At 43.1% G+C, this 20,059-nt stretch overlaps 1 protein-coding gene across 1 annotated transcript in view; it reads right to left on the bottom strand.

The window, feature by feature from the left end:
• SPTLC3 (serine palmitoyltransferase long chain base subunit 3) overlaps positions 1–19,306 on the bottom strand; it is a 126,758-nt gene extending 107,452 nt beyond the window's left edge. The window contains exon 1 of the mRNA XM_054021441.1: positions 18,920–19,306. Coding sequence (XP_053877416.1) covers positions 18,920–19,030 — 111 coding nt within the window. The 5' untranslated portion in view covers positions 19,031–19,306. The remainder of the gene's footprint in view (positions 1–18,919) is intronic.
• Between the last annotated feature and the right edge of the window lie 753 nt (positions 19,307–20,059).

The raw sequence follows: 20,059 nt of genomic DNA, 5'->3' as shown, positions 1-20,059 counted from the left end.
CCCTCTCCCACTGCCACACTGGCAATCCGTGTGACTCACTTCCTCTCTTCCCACTCTTCCTTCTCCTTTGGCCTCCAGCTTTACAGACACCCACACCTACTATCTTAATCACTCTCCTGACCTAGTTCTCACTAAGCATTTTGTTTTCCCAAGCAGCTCCACCTCATCACTACTTTTCCTTTCAACACTGTTCACTCCTCAGGACAATCAGATCAAATTATCTGAGTTAGCAGCTGCTCTAAACCCTTCTTTTCCTCCCTCATTAGTAAACTATAATCTAAGTGAAAGTTCTTCTTTCTAAGCGGTTGACTATTAAAGACACTAGTAAACTTGATATGACAGGGAGGATCAGTTTTCAAGATCACATGCAATATTGTTATTTGAATTATTAAAAATTGCACCAGAAAAAAGCAATTGTAGGTCTTTGTTTAAATATATGCTTTAGTCTTTATAGGTGTGAAATAGGTATCTAAATTGAGTTACTCCAGATATTATTGTAATCTGACTACTTTAGGAGATATGCCTACAGTATCTGGTTGCAGAATAATCTGATTATGATTATGGTTCCTCCCTTCCCCTCTTAAGTAATCAAAGTTAATTAAAAAAGAGATCACTCCCATTTGCTACACTGACTAAGGGATCGGGCCAGATTTTCAGAACTTCTTAACACTCACAATCGGGGTTAGATTTCCAAAAGAGTTTGTCTTCTATTTAGGGAAAATCCCCCACCTTTTAAATTAATGTCTAGCATCCTGCTTAATTCTGTTTTAAACCACAAGGTGTCTTGAGATTTTTGTCTTTTTGAGGCTCACAGTTTTCATGGTTACTTTATCATTAAAGTGATTTTGCTTTATGGGCCTTGTTTTGGACATTCTTATTGAATGACTTATGCTGGAATGATAAATACAAAAACATTGGGAAGTTACTGTTTTAAGAATCAAGCCTTCAGTGATTTCAAAGGACCTGTGAATTAAGAAAACTGTAGATTGCACAAAAAAATAACTGCTTGTTCTAGTTTGAGATGAACTGAGCTCTAAAGCCAATAGGGCTTTATAAATTAATTCAAAAAATGAACAGAAGTAGAACGAGAATTTTTTTTCTTTCCGAAGGTGTAGTAAGTAATATTAGCTGGTTTTGCTTCTATTATAAATTCCAAGTAGGTTGGGATTATGGGTAGTTATAATGTTCTGATTTGTAAATCTGATTCCAACAGTAGTACTTTGCATATATAATTTGTCAGTAACCCAAAGATTCTCCTTCCTCCTAACCACATATCCCATCCTTCATCCTCCTCCTTCTGGCAACACACTGTACCAAACATGCTGTGTCAAATGTCCTCCTTTGCTTCGCTACATGGTTAGTTAGGTGTGCAAGATACACCCTCCCCCTCGGGAGGCCATGCAAGGCTCAACATATTAGTAAGGGGCCAGTAACATAGATGAGTTGAACAAAGGGGCAGGAAGAGAAAGAATAGCAAGTAATGAGGTCCAAAGACAAATTCATGGTGAGGGCAACTCCTGAGCCTCAGCTACTGAGAAGCAAGGTAGGTAAAAATCAATTAAAATTGGATTTAATTTAAATATATTTTAAAATAATAAATCTATTTTAAAATAAATTTGAAAATATGACAACCTATGTTAAGGACTAAACTTACTATCGACTATTAAAATAATTTAAATTAAATAATTAAAATAGTTATTTAGTAGTATGTTTGCCCCCAAAAAGTTTTAAAGAAAGACAAACCACTGAAATGGTAAAAGGCACTGGATAAGAACCGACCATCAGAATTTGTGGAAGTGCTAACCCAGCTTTTGACAACAGTAGCCTCTTCTACAGGTGCAGAAAGAATATTTTATTCATTATTCAACTAGTTCAGTTCAATGACTATTTCATTCAAGGTTAAGAAACTAATTGGGAGCTGAAAAAGCAGGAAAGCTTGTTTTCCTCTTCCACTTGATGAATAACAATTAGGTGTGAGAGGAAGAGATCAACTAGTTTTAAACTCTCAAAGGACATGGTGACCATAAACAATCAGTTCAATTCACTTACTATAGATAACACTTCTTTTGTTTAATGAATCAGTGAGTTTTGAAAGCAAAATATGTTTTAAGAAGAAAAAGTAAGTTTATCATGTATCCAGCACATTTGAGGTAGTTTTATTTATTTTTTGTGCTTTTTTAATTGAAATTCCAATTTCCATCCAAATAGAGCTTGACACAAATCATGAATAAAAAATTAATCTAGTAAATAAGAAATACATCAGTCACTGTTTTCTAACAAAGTAAAAACAAGTAAAATTTAAGTATTTGAACAAATGTATGTTAAGCCGCATAATTGCTTAAATAAATGTATACAGATTCTGTATATCCTCCTGGCTAGCAAAAAGAAGGGCCAAAGGCTATATTTAGTTGCAAATCAACATGTTTTAAAGGTTTTCAACCAGTGACAATCCATCTTTCTTTTGGAAAACAACAAAAAAGTACAAATGCAAAACAACATTAAAATTGAGGATTTAAATCACGGTTTCCTGCTTCCTGATTTAAATCATGATTAAAATCAGTTTGATTTAAATCAATTCACCCTGCTCAGAAGTGGCAGCATGATTGGATTTCTATTAGCTTTTTTGCTAGTCTCTTCATCTGTAAATTCTGCATATATTGGTATGTACACTTTAGACACTATACAAGTTATTCTAGGGCCCATTAACCTAGGCTCCACACACAACTGCATAACTCCCTTCTAACCTACAGTGATAAGAATCAGCTCTGGGAATGAATGGCACATGAAGGTGAACTTTGGGCCCAACAATTCAGTACGTCCAAATAAAAGAAGTTATTCGATCTATTGATCCCATGGTGAGCTTTCGTGATGAGGTTATCATTTCAGACTTGGGATCCAGGAACTCCTCACTTTGGTCAGTTTTGTGTGCAGAGAAGCTGTGAGTGGAGTGTATGAGGAGAAAAGGAGACAGCGGTCAAATTAGGTTTGGGGGAGGAGTGATGGTACTCTACAAAAGTACCAGTATTTTTTTTGCTAAAGCAGTCGATAGTTAAAGTAGTAGTTAACAGATCTGATATTCAAATTGGCAACAGCCTTCAGAGGACCTTTTCAGCACTTATTACTTCTGTATTCTGAAATCAGTGGGAATTCTGCTTGACTAACGAGTAAAGGCTGATTCTCAGGTGCGGAGGAACCACAACTCCCAGGGCAGCCTCCTCTGAAAATTAAGCCCTGAGTAAAGAATGTGGAATCTGGCCTTCAGAGTTACTATTTCACTTTTCTTGCCAGTCTGGTAAGACATCATTGTGTGGCTCGCATTTGAGTTCTCTGCAAACATAAGGGCTAGCATTTTCTTTTAAATGAAAGCTTTAGTTTTGCAAAAATTGATGGAGTCACTACAGAAGTGTTACTATGGTGACTCACATCTCAAGGGCTCAGTTGAAACCCGGAAAGAGTTGAGAAAAGGGGCTTAGTTTCCATGTGTAGCGAGAGGGCGTGGCCTCCTTCCAAGATTGACAGGGAAGAACCCATGCCAGGGGAGGAGCCAGGAAAACCCCTGCCTGCCCCTCTGGAAGCAGAGGGGTGGGACAGGAAGTATAAAAGGTGGGCCCAGCAGCTCAGTTGGGCTGGAGCCGCTGGAGGAGAGAGATGCCTTTCACCCGCTGCAGGGGCTTGAGTCAGACAGAGACTGCTACAGTGCCGAGGGCCTGCAGGAGCTGCCAGAGCTGCTTGCTGCCAGGAATGCCGGGAGCTCCTGGGATTGCCATTAGCAGTATACACCGGAGAGATGGAGGATGATCCTGAGCCACAGATGCACCTTAAGTAGCCCAGGGACACTAGACTATTATCTGGTTGTGTCGTTGCCTGAATCCAGGTCAACGTGTTTCAGCTGGATCCCCGCTGACCCAGTGGTGGAACACTCAGCCACTGTCAGGGCCCTGGGCTGAGACACGGTGCAGTAGGGTAGGCCTGGGTCCCCCTACTCCCCTGATGCCAACCCCACCCCTGGCGTGGCAGCCTCCCCACTCTAGGCCAAGAGTCCTGAGTTTGTCTACTGTCTGCCAGAGCCAAGATGTTAGACTGTCTGTTTGCTGCTCTGCCCTGCCTGAGGGCCAGAGCCCTAGACTGTTTGGGGCTCCACCCTGCCTGAGGGCTTGAGATCCAGAGACTGATTACTGCCCAGCCCAGGTCAGAAGGCCTGGGCACCAGAAACAGCTAATTTCTCCTTTTCCAGACTGCCTTTTTAGGAACGAGATAGCAAGGGGGTGTGGCCTCCCTCCCGAGATTCACAGGGAGGGAAGGCCACTCACTCCTACACCATGGTTCACACTTTGTGAATTCGTTAACATTTTAAAATGAATATAGTTTTTGTGAAAAGAGCTGGATCAACAGACCTGGAAATGAAAATCCTCTAACATCTTCAGAACAATGACAGTCCATATGTTCTGAAACTGCCTTGCCAGTGTGCTTCAACCATGACTTGGAGGGACCATTTCTTGTGGTTAGATCTACATATCCATTCAATGCCTGTCCTCTATGCGAAGACTCCCAACTATGGCTCTGATTGGAATGCCATTATTTTAGTAATGTGGATGCCTGTCAAACAGGAAATGGACTGAAACCATCCACGGAGTTCATAAAGGTTACACAGCAATCAGATGGTGACAATGACTTTGTTGCTGTTGGCAATTAATTAGAATGGCAGCTGTGCCAATTACATTCTACTGTATAAATCATTGGCACTTGCAAGTGGGTATGCTCCTGATGAATCATAAGGGCTGACACACACACTTAAGGATGCTATGTGCTTTACAGGAAGGGCATAGAAAATGGGTCCCTGCTTGAGAGCTCTACAATCTAAATGATGAGCTTCACAGGGGCATGAGGATGTAACATATGCCAGGAAGGGATGAAGAAGAAGATGAGTGAAAAAATAATTGAGGTTATTACTCCATTTAAGCATATATGCATGTATGTGTACACACATATATGTGCACCATCTTGCATTGGAAAAACTAGTGGCTCTCTTTTTAATGGTACACAAACCAAGAGTTTCTAAAGTGAACACGTTTTCTACATGAACTTGTAGAAGGTACAACTAGATGTCACCCTGTTGGCTTGCACACGATTATAAAGAAAGCCATTAATTTTTCTAATACAAGCTAATTAGTAAAAAAAATAAATTATTTAAACTACAGAAGAAATTGAATAAAAACCTGAAACTAGTCCTATGTCATTTACTTATTATGTAATTAAAAAAATATATCTATATTCATGGGCAGAAGAACCTAAATGTAGGGGAGCCATGAACTTGATGAATTTTTCTCGATAAGTATGTGGGCATTCCCACATAAATGGAATCCTTTTGCCTATTCTTTGCTGTGCTCCTTGTCCTTATAAGGATAAGGTGTTCCACGTTGTCCAAGGGCCATGTCATTAAAATGCAAAGTGAGAGAGAAGACTGGCTATGCAGATTCTGTAAGCAGTTGGAATGTCCTTCATTGTAAGAACCTGCAGGACTAGAAGCTAGGACCATGGATGTTCTGGCTCGCTGACACCTTCACGCAGTCACTAGAGACTTAGGCTAGGCAGCCCTGGGAGGACACTCTAAAGCTAGGCTTGGCAGGAAGTACTGCCCAAAAGGGTCTGATTGGCAGATCCCCCCCCAGACCACTGATTGGCTGAAATCAGTATATAAACCAGGAAGCCATGATGGGGAACTGTCTGAGCAACAACACAAACTGTCTGCCTGCTTCTGTTTCAGACCCTGCTGATGCTAGCCCTCAGACTCCAGCTTCCAACCCTGGTTCATCCTTGACCTTGCTCTCTGATTGCGGTCTGTAACCTGATGCCTGACCCAATCTCCTGGTAACCTGATCTTGCCTGACTCCTAAATCTTGGTTTGCCCCCTGGCCTGTCTTGGAATCTGACCTAGTGATCAGAGCAGGAGTCAGGAGACAGGCCAGGTCAGATGCCAGGAGGTCAGACTGCCCATGCCCTGGTCATGACAATTTGCTCAGACAGCCTTTACTTCGTCCCCCCACCCGCCAAATCTATCCAACCCCTCCACCGATGATGGAAGGGCCAGGCTGTCTCCAACCAGTGGCTTCTTGAGGGTCTGGGACCTGCCTGGGCACCACCCGAGCTCCAGGCTCCAGTGAACCACCCTATCTGCTCTCAAGTAGAACCAGACCTGGGAACTGCATTTCCAGTTGCTACTGTGGTTGGAGGTCTTGGTGCAGGAGCAGCAGCTCGCCCCACAACTAGCAATGATAGATTCTAGGGCTTCTGCCAACTTTATAGATGCTGAGGCAGCCAAAAACCCTCCAGATCCCTCTCTGGCTGAAACCCACAGCAGACCTGGTGGAGACAATTGATGGGTCGCCCCTATCATTGGGGCTGGTGAATCAATAGACCATCCCCAAAGAGGCCCGTAGTGGAATGGCATCAAGAAACAATATGTTTTGATGCGATCCTCTCCCCATTCTTCTTGATAATTCTTGGCATTCCTTGGTTGGAGGGGCATTACCCGTGTATCTCCTGGTGGCAGAGGAGCATTAGCTTTTCCTCTGAATATTGTCGGAAAGCGTGTCTCCAGTGAAGGCACCAGCCCCCAAGTGACCTTCACCCAGGGCCCCAGGATTGGATGAGACCCTCAGAAGTGGAACCCTGAACAGCGGGGGCTAGCCAGGCAGGAGTGGCTCCAGGTCATAACCTCAGCCTAGCTGACAAATACCATGACTACCTGGATGTGTTTAAAAAAAGAAACATGTAGACTCATTACCCCCACACAGAGACTGCAACTGTCCAATAGACTGACAGCTTGGGGCAAAGGAGCCCTATGGATGGATATACTTCATATCTGAACCAGAACTGGAGGTGCTATCTGCCCTTGGAAAACCTCACCAAGGGCTTCGTTTGGTGATCTGCCTCTCCAGCTGGAGTACCAGTCCTCTTTGTGAAGAAGGACAGGTCACTATGCCTCTGTGTAGATTATCATGCATTGAGCCAAGTGACTATTCATAACTGGTACCCCTTGCCCCTGTCGGAGAATAACATTTGTCGGAGAATAACAGAGTTCTCACTTTTTGTTTTGGTACAGCAAGTCAAATACTTTATTTTCTTTAACAATTGCATAGAGGGAGAGAGCTAAACAGGTCTCTCTACAGGTAAACAATTACAGCAAACCTTTATACCTTTCATTACAGACAATAATAAGCAACAGCTGCATTTCGTTTATACATAGGCCATCTTGATATCTTATTTTTCTCACTTGTTTTGACTCTAGTCTACATACAATATTTTCTACACATTATCTACACAAGGTCGCAACAACTTCTCACACAGTTCTTTCCCACTCGCCTCACACAATCCTTGCTTCTACAAATCTCGCATTATTAGGGTTACAGTTAGCCTGACTCTTGCTAACGAACTGTCATGCATTGCATCCCCTTCCTGTCAGTTCTTTCTCTGCTTCCACACCCCTCATTCCAGAATTTCTGGACTGCCTGAGGACTGCCAGGATCTTCGTGGGACATACAATCTAGTGTGCAGAAGTCCTGAGGATTAATAGAAGACTGTTTTTCGTACATGATACCGCAACTTTGGTCATGCCATTTGGCCTAACCAACGCCCCTGCAACATTCCAACATTTTGTAAACGATGTGTTCAGGGACATCCTGGGCCAGTGCATGATTAGCTACCTCAATGATACATTGGTATTTTCTGAGAACCCTGAGCAGTTCTACCATTATGTCTGGTCTGTCCTGGGGAGATTATGGAAGCATGGTTTGTATGCCAAACTGAACAAGTGCACCTTCGACCAGGTTACCATTGAATTTTTGGGGTACATCACCCCAGAGGGAATTCAGATGGACCTGCAGAAGGTGGAAGCCATCTGCAACAGGAAAGCATGCCAGACTGGGAACTCCAGTGCTTCCTGTACTTTGCAAATTTCTGTAGGAGATTCATCACAATGTCTCTGAACTAATAACTCCCCTGACTTCCCTCCTTTGCAAAGCCATACAATTCACTTGGTTGCCTGAAGCCCAGCTTGGTTTTGGTAACCTGAAAGCTGCCTTCACCACGGGCTTGATTCTGGAACACCCTCACCCAACCATAGTGGAAGCAGATGCATCCAATATGGCCTTGGGGGTGGTACTCTCAGAGCAACTCGGATCTCAGTCAGTTCTGCACCCTTGTGCATTTTATTCTAGAAAACTTGCTGTCTGGGAAAGCGAAATGGGAAAGCCCATGCTCTATCAGAGCAGAGGGAATAATACCGTGGAATTGAAGAACCAACTTCTGACCCCTCTATCTTCTCAAGCCTGGTAATTTTGCTAATGCCACAATTCAGTGAGACCTGCTCTCCCTCATGCAGTCTGCACTGAAAGAAGACCAACTTGCCCAAGGGACACAGTCCATGCCATTGAGGGCTAAGATGCACCACTCCATGTGGGATGGGATAACATACTTTGGTGAGTATAGATATGTTCCCCCAGGGTGCCCATGACTGGAGGTAATAGAGCTGTGCCATGATGCTCTGCTGGGTCACTTTGGCCACTGGAAGACCTCCTGCATGGTTGCCTGCATGTGGGCTGAGGTCCAAGCTTAAGTGGACTCCTGCAAGTTCTGTACACGTACCAAGACACATTGAACCAGACACTTTGACATCTTAGTACCCCTGGAGACTCTGGCTAGGCCTTGGTCTGCCATCAGGCTAGACTTTGTTGTGGAACTCATGGCGCCTGATGGTCACACCATAGTCTTAGCGGTTGTGGCTGCCTGACCCAAATGGCCCATTTCATCCCCCTGCAGCCATCTGCTTTCTGCTGAGGCTACCACTCAACTCCTGCTACACCACCTGGTCTTGCTCCAGGGGCTCCCAGACCACACAGCTTCTGACCAAGGCCCATCATTCATCTCTTGAGTCAGGCACAAAATGTTCAGGCACTGGACATCTGCCTATCTACTTCCACCGCATACCATCCCAAAAATATGAACAAACTGAATGGGTGAACCAAGTACTAGAGCAGTACTTGTGGTGCTGAATAAACTACCACTGTTGCGGTATATATGCGGAGTTTTCATACAACAATGCCAACCAAAAATGCCTCCTTGGATTTGAGCCCCTTCTTTGCCAGTTATGGGTTCCACCCCTGTTTCCACCTGCATTAGCAGCAGCCTCATCAAACCCTGCTGCCACTGGTCTAACAGATCCATTTTATTCAGAAAGAGCTCAGGAATCACCTAAAAGAAGCAAAAAAGGACTACAAGAGACACGTGGGCGGCAAGCTCTGATGTTCACAGTGAGCCAGAATGTGTGGCTCACTGCCCTAGATCTCCAGATCTGTTGATCCTCCCAGAAATTGAACCACCAGTTCCTGGGACCCTTCCTGATATGTCAGCAAATTAATAGTTGCTTTCAAACTCTAGCTACCCCGTCTCTCAAAATACACCCAATTTTGCACGTTTCCCTTCTAAAGCCTTACACCGAGAACCTCTTCCCTGACAGAAACATACTATCACCTCCATCAGTTAAAATCCACGGTCATGAGGAATATGAAGTACATGCCATCCTCAATTCCTGAAGTACAGACAGCCATGTGTACAAACTGTTTTACTGGGAAGGCTATGGCCCTGAAAAGTGCACTTGGGAGCCTACCTCCCATGTCCATACCCCTGACATGGTGAGGAAATTCCACAAAGGTCACTTGGACAGGCATCACCCCAAAGGGAGAACATGATGTAAGAACCTGCAGGGCTAGAACCTGAGACCATGGGGGTTCTGGGCCTCTTCCACATCCACATTGCCACTAGAAGTTTAGGTTGTGTGGCCCTGTGAGGACCTGATAAAACTAGGCTTGGCAGGAAGTACCACCCCAAAGGGCATGACTGACAACCCCTCACAGACCACTGATTGGCTGATATCAGTATATAAACCAGGAAGCCATAATGAGGACCTGTCTGAGCAACAACACAGATTGCCTGCCTGGTTCTGCTCCAGACCCTGCTAAAACTAGGCCCTAGACTCTGGCGTCTAACCCTGGTTCATCTGATCTCAATCTCTGATTGCTGTTTGTAACCTGAACTTGCCTGTCTTCTGATGCCTGACTTTCAGTTTGCCTCCTGGTTTGTCTCGGACTCTGACCTCCTGGCATCTGACACTGCCTGACTACCAGCTACTGCTCCAACCACTAGGTCAGACTGCCCACATCCTGGTCATGACATTCATGGTAGATAGTATGGAGACGAGGGACAACTACTCCTATATATTTACCTCTCTGACCCAGTTAGATTTTACATAGTTCATTCATCAAGAAACTTTAACCACCTCATTGAGACTTTCATTCTCTTCACTGTGACCCATTTGTTGGAACTTCAGCATGTTTTTGTAAGTGGATGAATGTAATTCATAAATCTGTTAAATCACTCCCGTTTAGAGAATGCTTTACATGAGGTAGTAAATAGTCCTAATATAGCTAAATATTCTTTATTGCAATTTTCTGCCCAATTCCCAAGTTTTGTTTTACATATTACAGGTAGTTTCCTAAGATTAAGTACACAATTGCTTTAAAAGGTCTCTTGGTAATACATGGATCCGTACTCTTAAAGAAAAATTTGCTAAGGTGTGACAGCTGCCATCTTGACCAATGCATCAGTGAGTGAACCAGAGACCTCCAGAGCGAAACAATAAAGTTAGAGTTGAAGGCCAGAAGGGACCATTAGATCATCTAATCTGACCTCCTGTATATCATAGACCATCACCACCACCAGCACACCAAACCCAACAAGTGACCAAAGTATTACAACCCACATGAGTCTCTACAGCTTGAGTTCATTAGTTAGTGTTCATTAAGATCCTACCCTTCACATCAGCTCAGCTGTAAGTCTCTTGACACTTGTAATGTCATAATTTCGCTATTTCTCTAGTTACCACAGAGTCTACCATAGTAGACAAGATCTGAATTTCTAATGCAAAAGCCAAGCTACCCTTTTTTCTTGGGGGATGGGGGGAGAGGAAAAGCGGGAGAAGGGGGTAGGGAAGGACCTCTCACCACTATTTTTTAAATACAACATAGAGCAGCAAAGAAACTCAAAATCCCCCTGCTGACACCCCCCCCCTCCTGCATGCAAGCCACCTTCATTCGACAGTACCTTCCAGCAGGGAACTCTATGAAGAAAAAAGACACTTATTAAAAGCATGGGGAGGTCTGTTGAAAATGGATAACTGAATCAATCTGCTTGTAAAGACAATATACCATACAAAGAAAGAGAGATGAAAAGAACCTATAAAATAGTAAGCATCTGTTTACACTCAAAGCTGCCAGAGCCATCGGAAGGATTTCTCTGGTAGGTTTGTGTCCAGAGCAAATTCTCAAAAGGTTAAGTAGCCGGGGACTGCTTGCATGTCTTCTACACCAAGATAAAGCATATTTAAGAAATATTTGGGCCTAGCAACTACGTTGATTCTTTAAAATCCTTTTTGCCCTGGAAAGTTTTAGGTTACAAAGAATCATCTTTGGGTCAGTCGTCTTTCTTTCACTTTTATTTGAGGACAAGAGGAGTGGGGAAGGCAATGCATTTCTATGTTAGTTACTAGACATTATCGGCTTAGCTTTCAGAGGGGCCAAGGATTTGCAGCTCCTGTTGAATTCAATGGGAGCTGCAGGTGCTAAGCACCTTTGAAAAATCAGGCTCCACAGGGTAGATTCTGACTAGTACTGATGTGGCCATACAGGGAGCAGAGGTAAGGATCCCCTTTCCCTTTGTGGTTTTGTTAGGGCTAACCAGATCTTGGGTCTGGGTCTTATGGGCACTCAACATTTTTTCTAAAATTACTAATACACTAGTTTTGTTTATTATAACTTTCCCCACTACCCCATTTTATACAGCAAGTTTAAATTTCTCAGTTTGAGCTGAAACTAGACTTTACAAACACCAACGACCCACCCACTTTATAACTCCCATAACAAATTCACCCAGAGATGCACCTGCCCAGCGAGTTATTAAACATAAGTATGTGTTTTACATCTGTAAGCAGGTACAAAGAACAATGCCAAGCAAGGTAGATGGTAGCCCTGAGTAAAAGAGTGAGTTGTATAGACGGGGTGTAAGATGTATTTGGACATAGCGTGAAAGAAGTTTGTATAATTTGTGATTATAAAAAAAAGTTTTTTCCTTTCGGGCTCAACACTTGTTGGTAGTTGCTTAGCACCTCCCTATCAGTCCATAAAATTCACACATGTAAATCTAAGGGCTGCTTGTATAATAATGATGCAAGTTAAATTTTTATATAGTGACAGTATATGGATGGCAAGCCAAACCTTTTATAATGTGGATATGGCTATATATTACAGAAAGTGAAAATCTCCCACCTTTAGCAAATCTCTAATGACTCTAGCTTGTTGCAAGTTCAGAACCTTAAATTGGATAGTTAAACTTGTTCTTAAAAGCTGGGCAAGTTATATTAAAATATAATGTATTCACTGAAATTTACACATTTTTTCCTATCATGAAGAGTAAGATTTTTTTTTTTTTTATGATGGAAGCTCGATGTGACACATTTTAGCCTACTGATTGCTTGCAGATAGTTGGTTGTAGATATTGCTACAAGCATCAGAAGTTTGAGGCTTATGATTGGTCACCTGATTGGCTGAACCGCAGGAGCACTTGTTCGAGTCACTGGGTTTAAGGTTCTTTCAGGGAGAAGAATGGAGGACTTTAGAGTGAGGATGAGCAGGCAGATATAGAAAATTCTTCAGTCTATATTCTGATCATGCCTTGTCTTTATTGGTTTCTAATTTCCCATCCACATCACTATGGTCAGTGACACATAATAACTGTGTGTTTGTGAATATACATGGCCCAAACTGTGAGGGGTCGGGGCTGATCACAAAAATAGTCTGCATGGGGGCTCTTTGTCCAGTGACCTGGGGAATATTTACAAATTTCCCCCCATGGCTGTGTTACTTTAAGCAAGTTCTTCTTTGGGACTGCCTTTATTGGCCTTCAACACATGAAGCTAACAAGAGAGGTAGGCACAGCAGCAGTCTAGGGAGAACTACAGAAGAGAAACGTTAGGCCTTCTACAACTGCAAAGAAACCACCCTAAAGAGCACCAGCAAAGCTTCATTATAGTATCTCTGCTGGGGGCAGACCACAGCACAGAAATCAGTCTATTTAGCAGCAAACAGGCAGGGCTTCAGGGAATGGAGGGAGAAGGCAGGTCCTTTAGGTACAGAAGATATGACAGTCTGTTGTGCAGTTACAGGATGATGCAGATGAAGTCAGTGCATCGGGAGAGGAGTGTTTGTCTGCAGATGACACACTTCAGGGTTACTCACTTGAGATCGCTGAGGACTGTTACCATGGGGCTTGTTACAAAAGTGAAGGACGGGTCTAAAGGATGTTGTGAGGAGACTCTGCTTTATTTAGTTCCTGAGAAATGAAGTATGTCGTGGTTTGGGGAAAATGTCTGCTTATGTGTCACACAAACTATCTAGGTTATAGGATGGGAGTCAATGGAAAAATACTCCTACACCTATCATTGCTAAACTGACAATTTAACAGAGGCTGCACTCTGCTCCTGTTGGCTGGCTGCCATCTCCATGACCCCTACCGATCCTTGTCATATCCTTTGTTCCAGTACCAGTTTCGTCCCACCCCCTCCCATTCCATGCTTTTAAAATTGGATTCTGTTAGCAGCGTATGACGGTGAGCTCATTTCTGCACACCAGTACCACATATCCTATGCAGCCTCACTGACCAGGTACAGGCGGTTGACTTTCTGGCCTGGAGAGGGGTGTTTAGGTAGAAATTCTATATGGCTACTTGTGATTATAGAGATGGATGTGTGGCATGGGGCACTAGAACAGTTCTTCTAGTGGGGATGCTGAAAGCCATTGAACAAAACTGTGAGCCCTGTACATGACGGAGGCCATGCATTCGGTTGATATTATTCCTCCCGCATCCCCACCACTGCTCATTCCAGCGCCACTGGGTGGGGTAGAACTCTGCATACCATGTGTCACCACCTTCTGGCTTCCTCCAGAGGCCGGAAAGCTGATCCCCAACCAGAACCTCCCCGAGGAAACAAAGCACAGCTCGAGGCTGGCTGAAGGGGCTGCAGATCTTTCAATGTTTGTGTTGAGAACATGCTCCGAGATCTCATTACTGAGGAAAAACTTGCTCCTCACTAAGCTGAGGGGAAAGAATGGAAGGATATGTGGAGCGGGAAGGAGGAAACTAAGAGCACATGTCAAAGTCTGCTATTGGGAAGGCAAAGGGGAGGATCTAGCTGAAGAGGTCAAAGCAAATGTTGGGAGTCTCATGGGCATGTGGCTGTGCAGGAGGGTCTCCTTGCCCTCCATCTGTGGGTTCAAAATTCCTCCACTGCTTGAGTCACACAGTAGTCAAATGAGGCAGCTGTAAGATCCTCCTCTACGCCCGCCTGCTTCTAATATTCAGATGTCACCTGACATTGTTGCCTGTGGACTCCTAGTATGGCCAATGGTGTGAGGAAATTGTTTGGGCACAGGGTGTCCTGCAGGTCTCTGAGCTGCAGATACAGGAGTACACACAGTGAGTTTGTCCTGGGGTGCAAACTCCCCACTTCACAATCCAGCTGCTCTGAAGGGTCTCATTGGAAGCTCTGTCTCTTGGACAGGACTGAAGTATAACCAAGTGAGGAATTCTTCGACTTCTGTTGTCTCTGCTCCTTTCATTCCTGCTACCCGTTCTAATCAAATTATTAAAATCTCCCTCCCACATTTTCCCTCCCAAGCCTGTCACAAAATGCAAGGATTTCTGGTGTGGACTCTTTCTGCAAATGATTTGTGCAAACACATATTCTCCACAAGGAACTCCAGGAGACCTCTGTTTGGCCAGTGGAAGAAAATGTAGACTTCCCTCCTACTACCCAGTTTTTCCTCTTCCTCATTCATTCCTACTTCTGTTTTGCTGTTCTATGCCGCATCTCTAATACTAAACAGCAGCAGAGTGAAAACGATTTTTAAAAATCTATGAAGTGCTTCTGTATAGTTCTTTAGATCAGATCTGCCTCTAACAAAGAAACAATCATTCATTCTTCTGCAGCTCACCAGTGCAAGCAGACACACACAAAATGAAAGGAGAAAGGTTGTTTGACAGCTGCCTACATCCCTATAAAACTGGACTTTAATCTTCACTGCACATTTACAGCCAGCATGCTGTTAAAGGCAGCAAGATTTTAATTATTATTTTGATTAAGTGATGGCTAACGTCTAGTTTGATAGGGACCTAGACAGCCCCCAGAGAACTATTAACCTATCATTTTCTTGTTGCTGATATTAATTATATGTTATGCTATATCTCTGGCTATCACCGCAGGTAAAGAATGCTGACAGCAGTCAGTCTATTTGTCAGAAAAGGCAAAATGCCATCTAATAAACTGTTTGCAGTGTTGTAGCCATCTTGGTCCCCACATATTAGAGAGACAAGGTGGGTGAGGTAATATCTTTTATTGGACCAACTTTTGTTGGTGAGCGAGAGAGAAACTTTCGAGCCACACAGAGATCAGTGTCAGACCCAGTTTTATCAACTACATCACCCAGGTAGTCTGTCCCAGTGGGATACTCCCCATGCAAGTGACTTACTCATCAGTAATGAATGGGCAGAAAAGTGGGGTCAAGGTGAAGTGCAAGGATAAGTGGGGGAAAAGGTTCAGTGATTAGAACGCCAGCCTGAATTATGGCAGACCTGGGTTCAATTCCTGCTCTGCCACAGGTTTCCTGTCTGACCACTTAATTTCCCTGTGCCTCCATTTCCCATCGGTAACATGGGGATAATGGAGTCTCCCTATGTCACAAGGCAGCTGTGATGATAAATACATCAAGGATTGTAAAGTGCTATAGTGATGGAGGCCAGACAAGTACCAGAGACAGAGAAGCATCAGCATCCACTACATGTCTGGATGTAGGGTGACCAGACAGCAAATGTGAAAAAATGGGACCGGGGTGGAGGGTAATAGGAGCCTATATAAGAAAAAGACCCAAAAATCGGGACTTTCCCTATAAAATCGGGACATCTTGTCACCCTATCTGGATGGCAAAGAATTGGAAAACATGATAAACAGAGGCAGGGTTGGCTGGGAGGAAGAGACAGACCAGACATGAAAAGGTAGATTCCTATCAGGAACAAGATTCCTGTTGTACACAGCTCTCCTGTCTGTTCTTGTCCCCTCCTCCTTCAATCTGTGTTTGTAGCAGGCAATGTAGTTCAATGAGAGAAGCAGCATGGTATTCTGAATAGGGCAGACAGATAATAATAGGGCATGGGACTGGAATTTAGGAGACCTGCGGCTTGTCTACACTGCCCTGCAGTTTGGGCTATGAGGGCATAAACAGCAGTGTGCACCGAAGTGCTGTGATGTAAACCATTCCCTCACCCCCCGTGGATACTGCAAGCCTGAACTCAAAGGTTCCTAGTTTGTATTCTTGGTTTGTGTTCATTTAATGCTTTTCAAAAAGGACTTACATTAATGGGAACTAGGAACCTTGTAGTTCATGTCCGCAACATCCTCCCGGGGGGGTTACACCCTTTATGGCTATTTACACCCTTTACTGCTATTTACACCCCTGCAGTCCGAATGGCGGGCAGCATAGACATAGTCTTGGATTCTCAGACCAGATCTGCACTGACTCACTGTGACCTTCAGTGAGCCACTTAATCTCTCCGTGCATCCGTTTCTCCAACTTTAAATTGGGGAGATTGATATTTCCCCCCATAACCGTTTTGAGATATGTAGTTGGAAAGTACTACGTATTATAACATTGTCTCTTTCGGAACAGCAGTGGCAGCCCGTAAGCTCCTGAAGCTGGCACCTCGACTGGCAGCAGCCCCTGGACACATTCACTGAGGAGTCGCCAACCAAGCAGTGGAGCAATGGAAAATCCAACTGGGACTTGACCCCAGCTTGGAAGGCTAGGAGTGCCTCAGCGATCTACCTGATTGGTCGTTTGTAGACAGGTGCCCTACCCCATCAGGGAAGGGGCAGATTCATCGGAAGCAGGACAATGAGGCATTCATGCGGTGGGTGGGCCATGTTGTCCCAGGACATGGCCCAAGGGCTGCAACAACTGTGAGATCCAACAGCACACGAAGCAGGAGACCACGGAAACCAAAAGGCAGAACCAGCTGCAGCCTTCCATCAACTGAATCCACCCAATAAAACACCCTGCACCCTCCGAATCCCCTCAACAGCAAAATGATTGATTAATACCCCCCCTTTCCTCCACCCATTTGCTGTTTAAGGGTAATAATTCCCAACTTTTACAGGTGCATCAAGTAACCACCCCCCCATGCTCCAGTCATTGTTTTTTTACCGCTCATCCCCAAACACACGCTATTTTGTTTTTCTGGCTATATTCCTATTTATTAATAGGTGGCAAAGCTTTTCACACCTCTGAATTTGCTACTGTAACAATTTCTCATTCTTTGTCCAGCCGCTAAACTATTTCTGGAGGGTGAGATGCACGCCTAAGAATTTGCTACCAATGCTAAAAGTATAGATTTCATACATTACAAATGTAAATATTTTTAATTTTTAAACCGATGCCACAGAATTTCACGTCTGGTTTATAGGAGCAAATCCTAAGACATGGTTTTCCCTGTCATTGCACAAGTTTTCTTCCCTTCCACAATGGGGTTGGGCCAGCAGCCAAGAGCCACTCACACTGGAGACTCCTGGGGCCAGCACCCACTAACTTTTACATTTGGTGTGTCCTTACCCGCCTGAATGAGGGTGGTAAATGCACGAGCTTCTCATTATGAAAAGACTTAAGACAGAAGTTTCTTGATTTTAATGCATCTAAGCCTGGCAATTCAAAGAGCTACAGTCATTGCCTAAAGATTTAGGCATAGGCCAAATTAGAAAAAATATATGTCAGGTAAGCACTCAGGCACAAGATAGTGTTGCTTACTGCTCCGCTTCCCAAAGCACAAAATTTAGCTCTTAAACTTTTTCTATTCCCAACTGAAACTTTAGCTCAAAAATTATGTAGCCATCAATATATTCTCAAAGCCAGCACAACTTTGGTTTGAAGATCCAACACATTTCTGATAATGATAGGCTTCACCTACATACATCTTTTAAAATGTAGTCCATACAACCTGTTTAACAAGAGAACACCTGTGGTTTTGATGTACCGTATGGGAAAAACCATGCACCTCTCATTAGCTGTAGTGAGGCATTCATGCAAATGAAAGGCTGTGGTTTCAAAAGAGGCAGGTCAGACGCCAACACCTTGAAAGAATGGTCTGCAGATTAATCTGATTTTTAAGTACTACTAATACTGTAAAATTAATGTAAATAAAAAAAGATCAATTGTTAAGCCTGTTAAGCATGCCTTGGTAAACCAGACACAGTGCAAGGCACACAACAGTATAATCACCAGGAAAATCAAACTACAAACAACAACAAAAACCTCTCTCCTTCCTCATTTTTCCTTCCTTATTTCCAAGTCACACGTGTGCAGTGTCAAAGCATAATAAAAACACTTCACAGAAACTTTCTAAGAGGATAAAACACGTTTTGATACACAGTATCAGCACCTTGAGTAGGAAAGCTTTAGGGAACCACAACTTTAAAGTGTGTGTTGTTTCTCTATTTCTGATATGAAATACCAAAGTCTAGTTAGATCAAGGGCTCCACTCTATATTCCTTGAGCACCCATAACAGTCACTGACTTAAGCCAGTGATGCAAAGAAAGCAGGATCAGGTCCCATGTGGGTAAAACTTAACAGAAAAAGCCAATACTGTACCATCCATTAAATGAAAAATGAAGACAGACTATTACAAAGCTAGCTTATTAAATACATTTGTAACTGTTAATCTAAACGATTTCAGAAGCAATTCAATAAGTGATTAGTTAAATCTTACCTGAATTTCTTTAGCAATTCCATTTTTCTTATAGATTCCACTTTTTAAGAGGTTATTCCGTTTCTGATGACAATGTAGATGTCCATTGCTGACAGCATTGGGATTAGCCATTTGTTTAAATCAATAAGATTCTCAGTTCTTAAGAGTGTCTCAGGTCTTTCTGCTTTAAAAAGGCAGAGGGATGAACAAATAAAGTTCTGAGTGAGGCCTGAAAGGTATCCAACTGGTCTGTCTGGCTTTTCCAGGAAGAGAGGAGGGACTATCGTTTTGCAAGATCTTAAAAACTAAAACCAAACTGTTACCTTTATACAGCTTCAGCCCCAGTGAGGTAGAATGGCAAGTACATGGTAACAGGTCTGCTTTTAAAAACTACGAAGTGTACAGCTCATGCCGGTTACTGTATGAACACAGCACCTATGTGAGTGAGTCAACAAGATTATTGCAGCTAGAAAGAAGTGGGTGGATTCCAAGGTGGAGACGCTTAAAGATACACTGTCTCCTAAATATTTTCCAGTACCAAACTTTAGTCCCTTGATAACACTCAGAGAAGTGATAGATTATCCTGCTTTGTGGAGTAAAAGGTTGAAAGTTTAAAGTTTAAAATTTAAAAATAATAATAAGAAGGCAGTAAGACTATATATTTTAAACTTATGCAAATCTTGATACCAGCCACCATTAGTACTGAAATAGGACCAGTAGCCAAATTAGCACAGATTTCTTTGGCCTCGAGCCTGTAAACACTTGTGCTAACAAGGGGACTACTTACATTAGTAAAGATAAGCATATGCAAAGTGTTTGCATATTCGGGCCTTTATTAGAATGTAGCACTTCCATTCCACCTTCAGCAGAATACCTTTTTTAAATATCTTCTTTACCAAGATATCCTGATACAAGTCCATAGTCTTTACTCAGGAAAAACTTCCATTTGGTGAGATCTTTCTGATACAGCCCATTATTATGCTGCTGTGTTAGCATAGGTCTCAATTGCTTTAGCTTTGTTAACAATAGGATTAAACAGATTGCTATGCAATTCAAATGATGAGACATGTTAAAAAAATTGTTACAGGTAGGTTTGAGTGGGTCTTATTTTTAAACTTAAGCCCCCAAACATTTATGCATGTAAGTAGTAAATGGGTCTAC

Source organism: Malaclemys terrapin, chromosome 3 (genome assembly GCF_027887155.1).
Source record: "Malaclemys terrapin pileata isolate rMalTer1 chromosome 3, rMalTer1.hap1, whole genome shotgun sequence".
In the NCBI taxonomy this organism is placed as follows: domain Eukaryota; kingdom Metazoa; phylum Chordata; order Testudines; family Emydidae; genus Malaclemys; species Malaclemys terrapin.
Note: the sequence above shows the minus strand (reverse complement) of the source record. Positions and strands in the feature narration are given on the sequence as shown.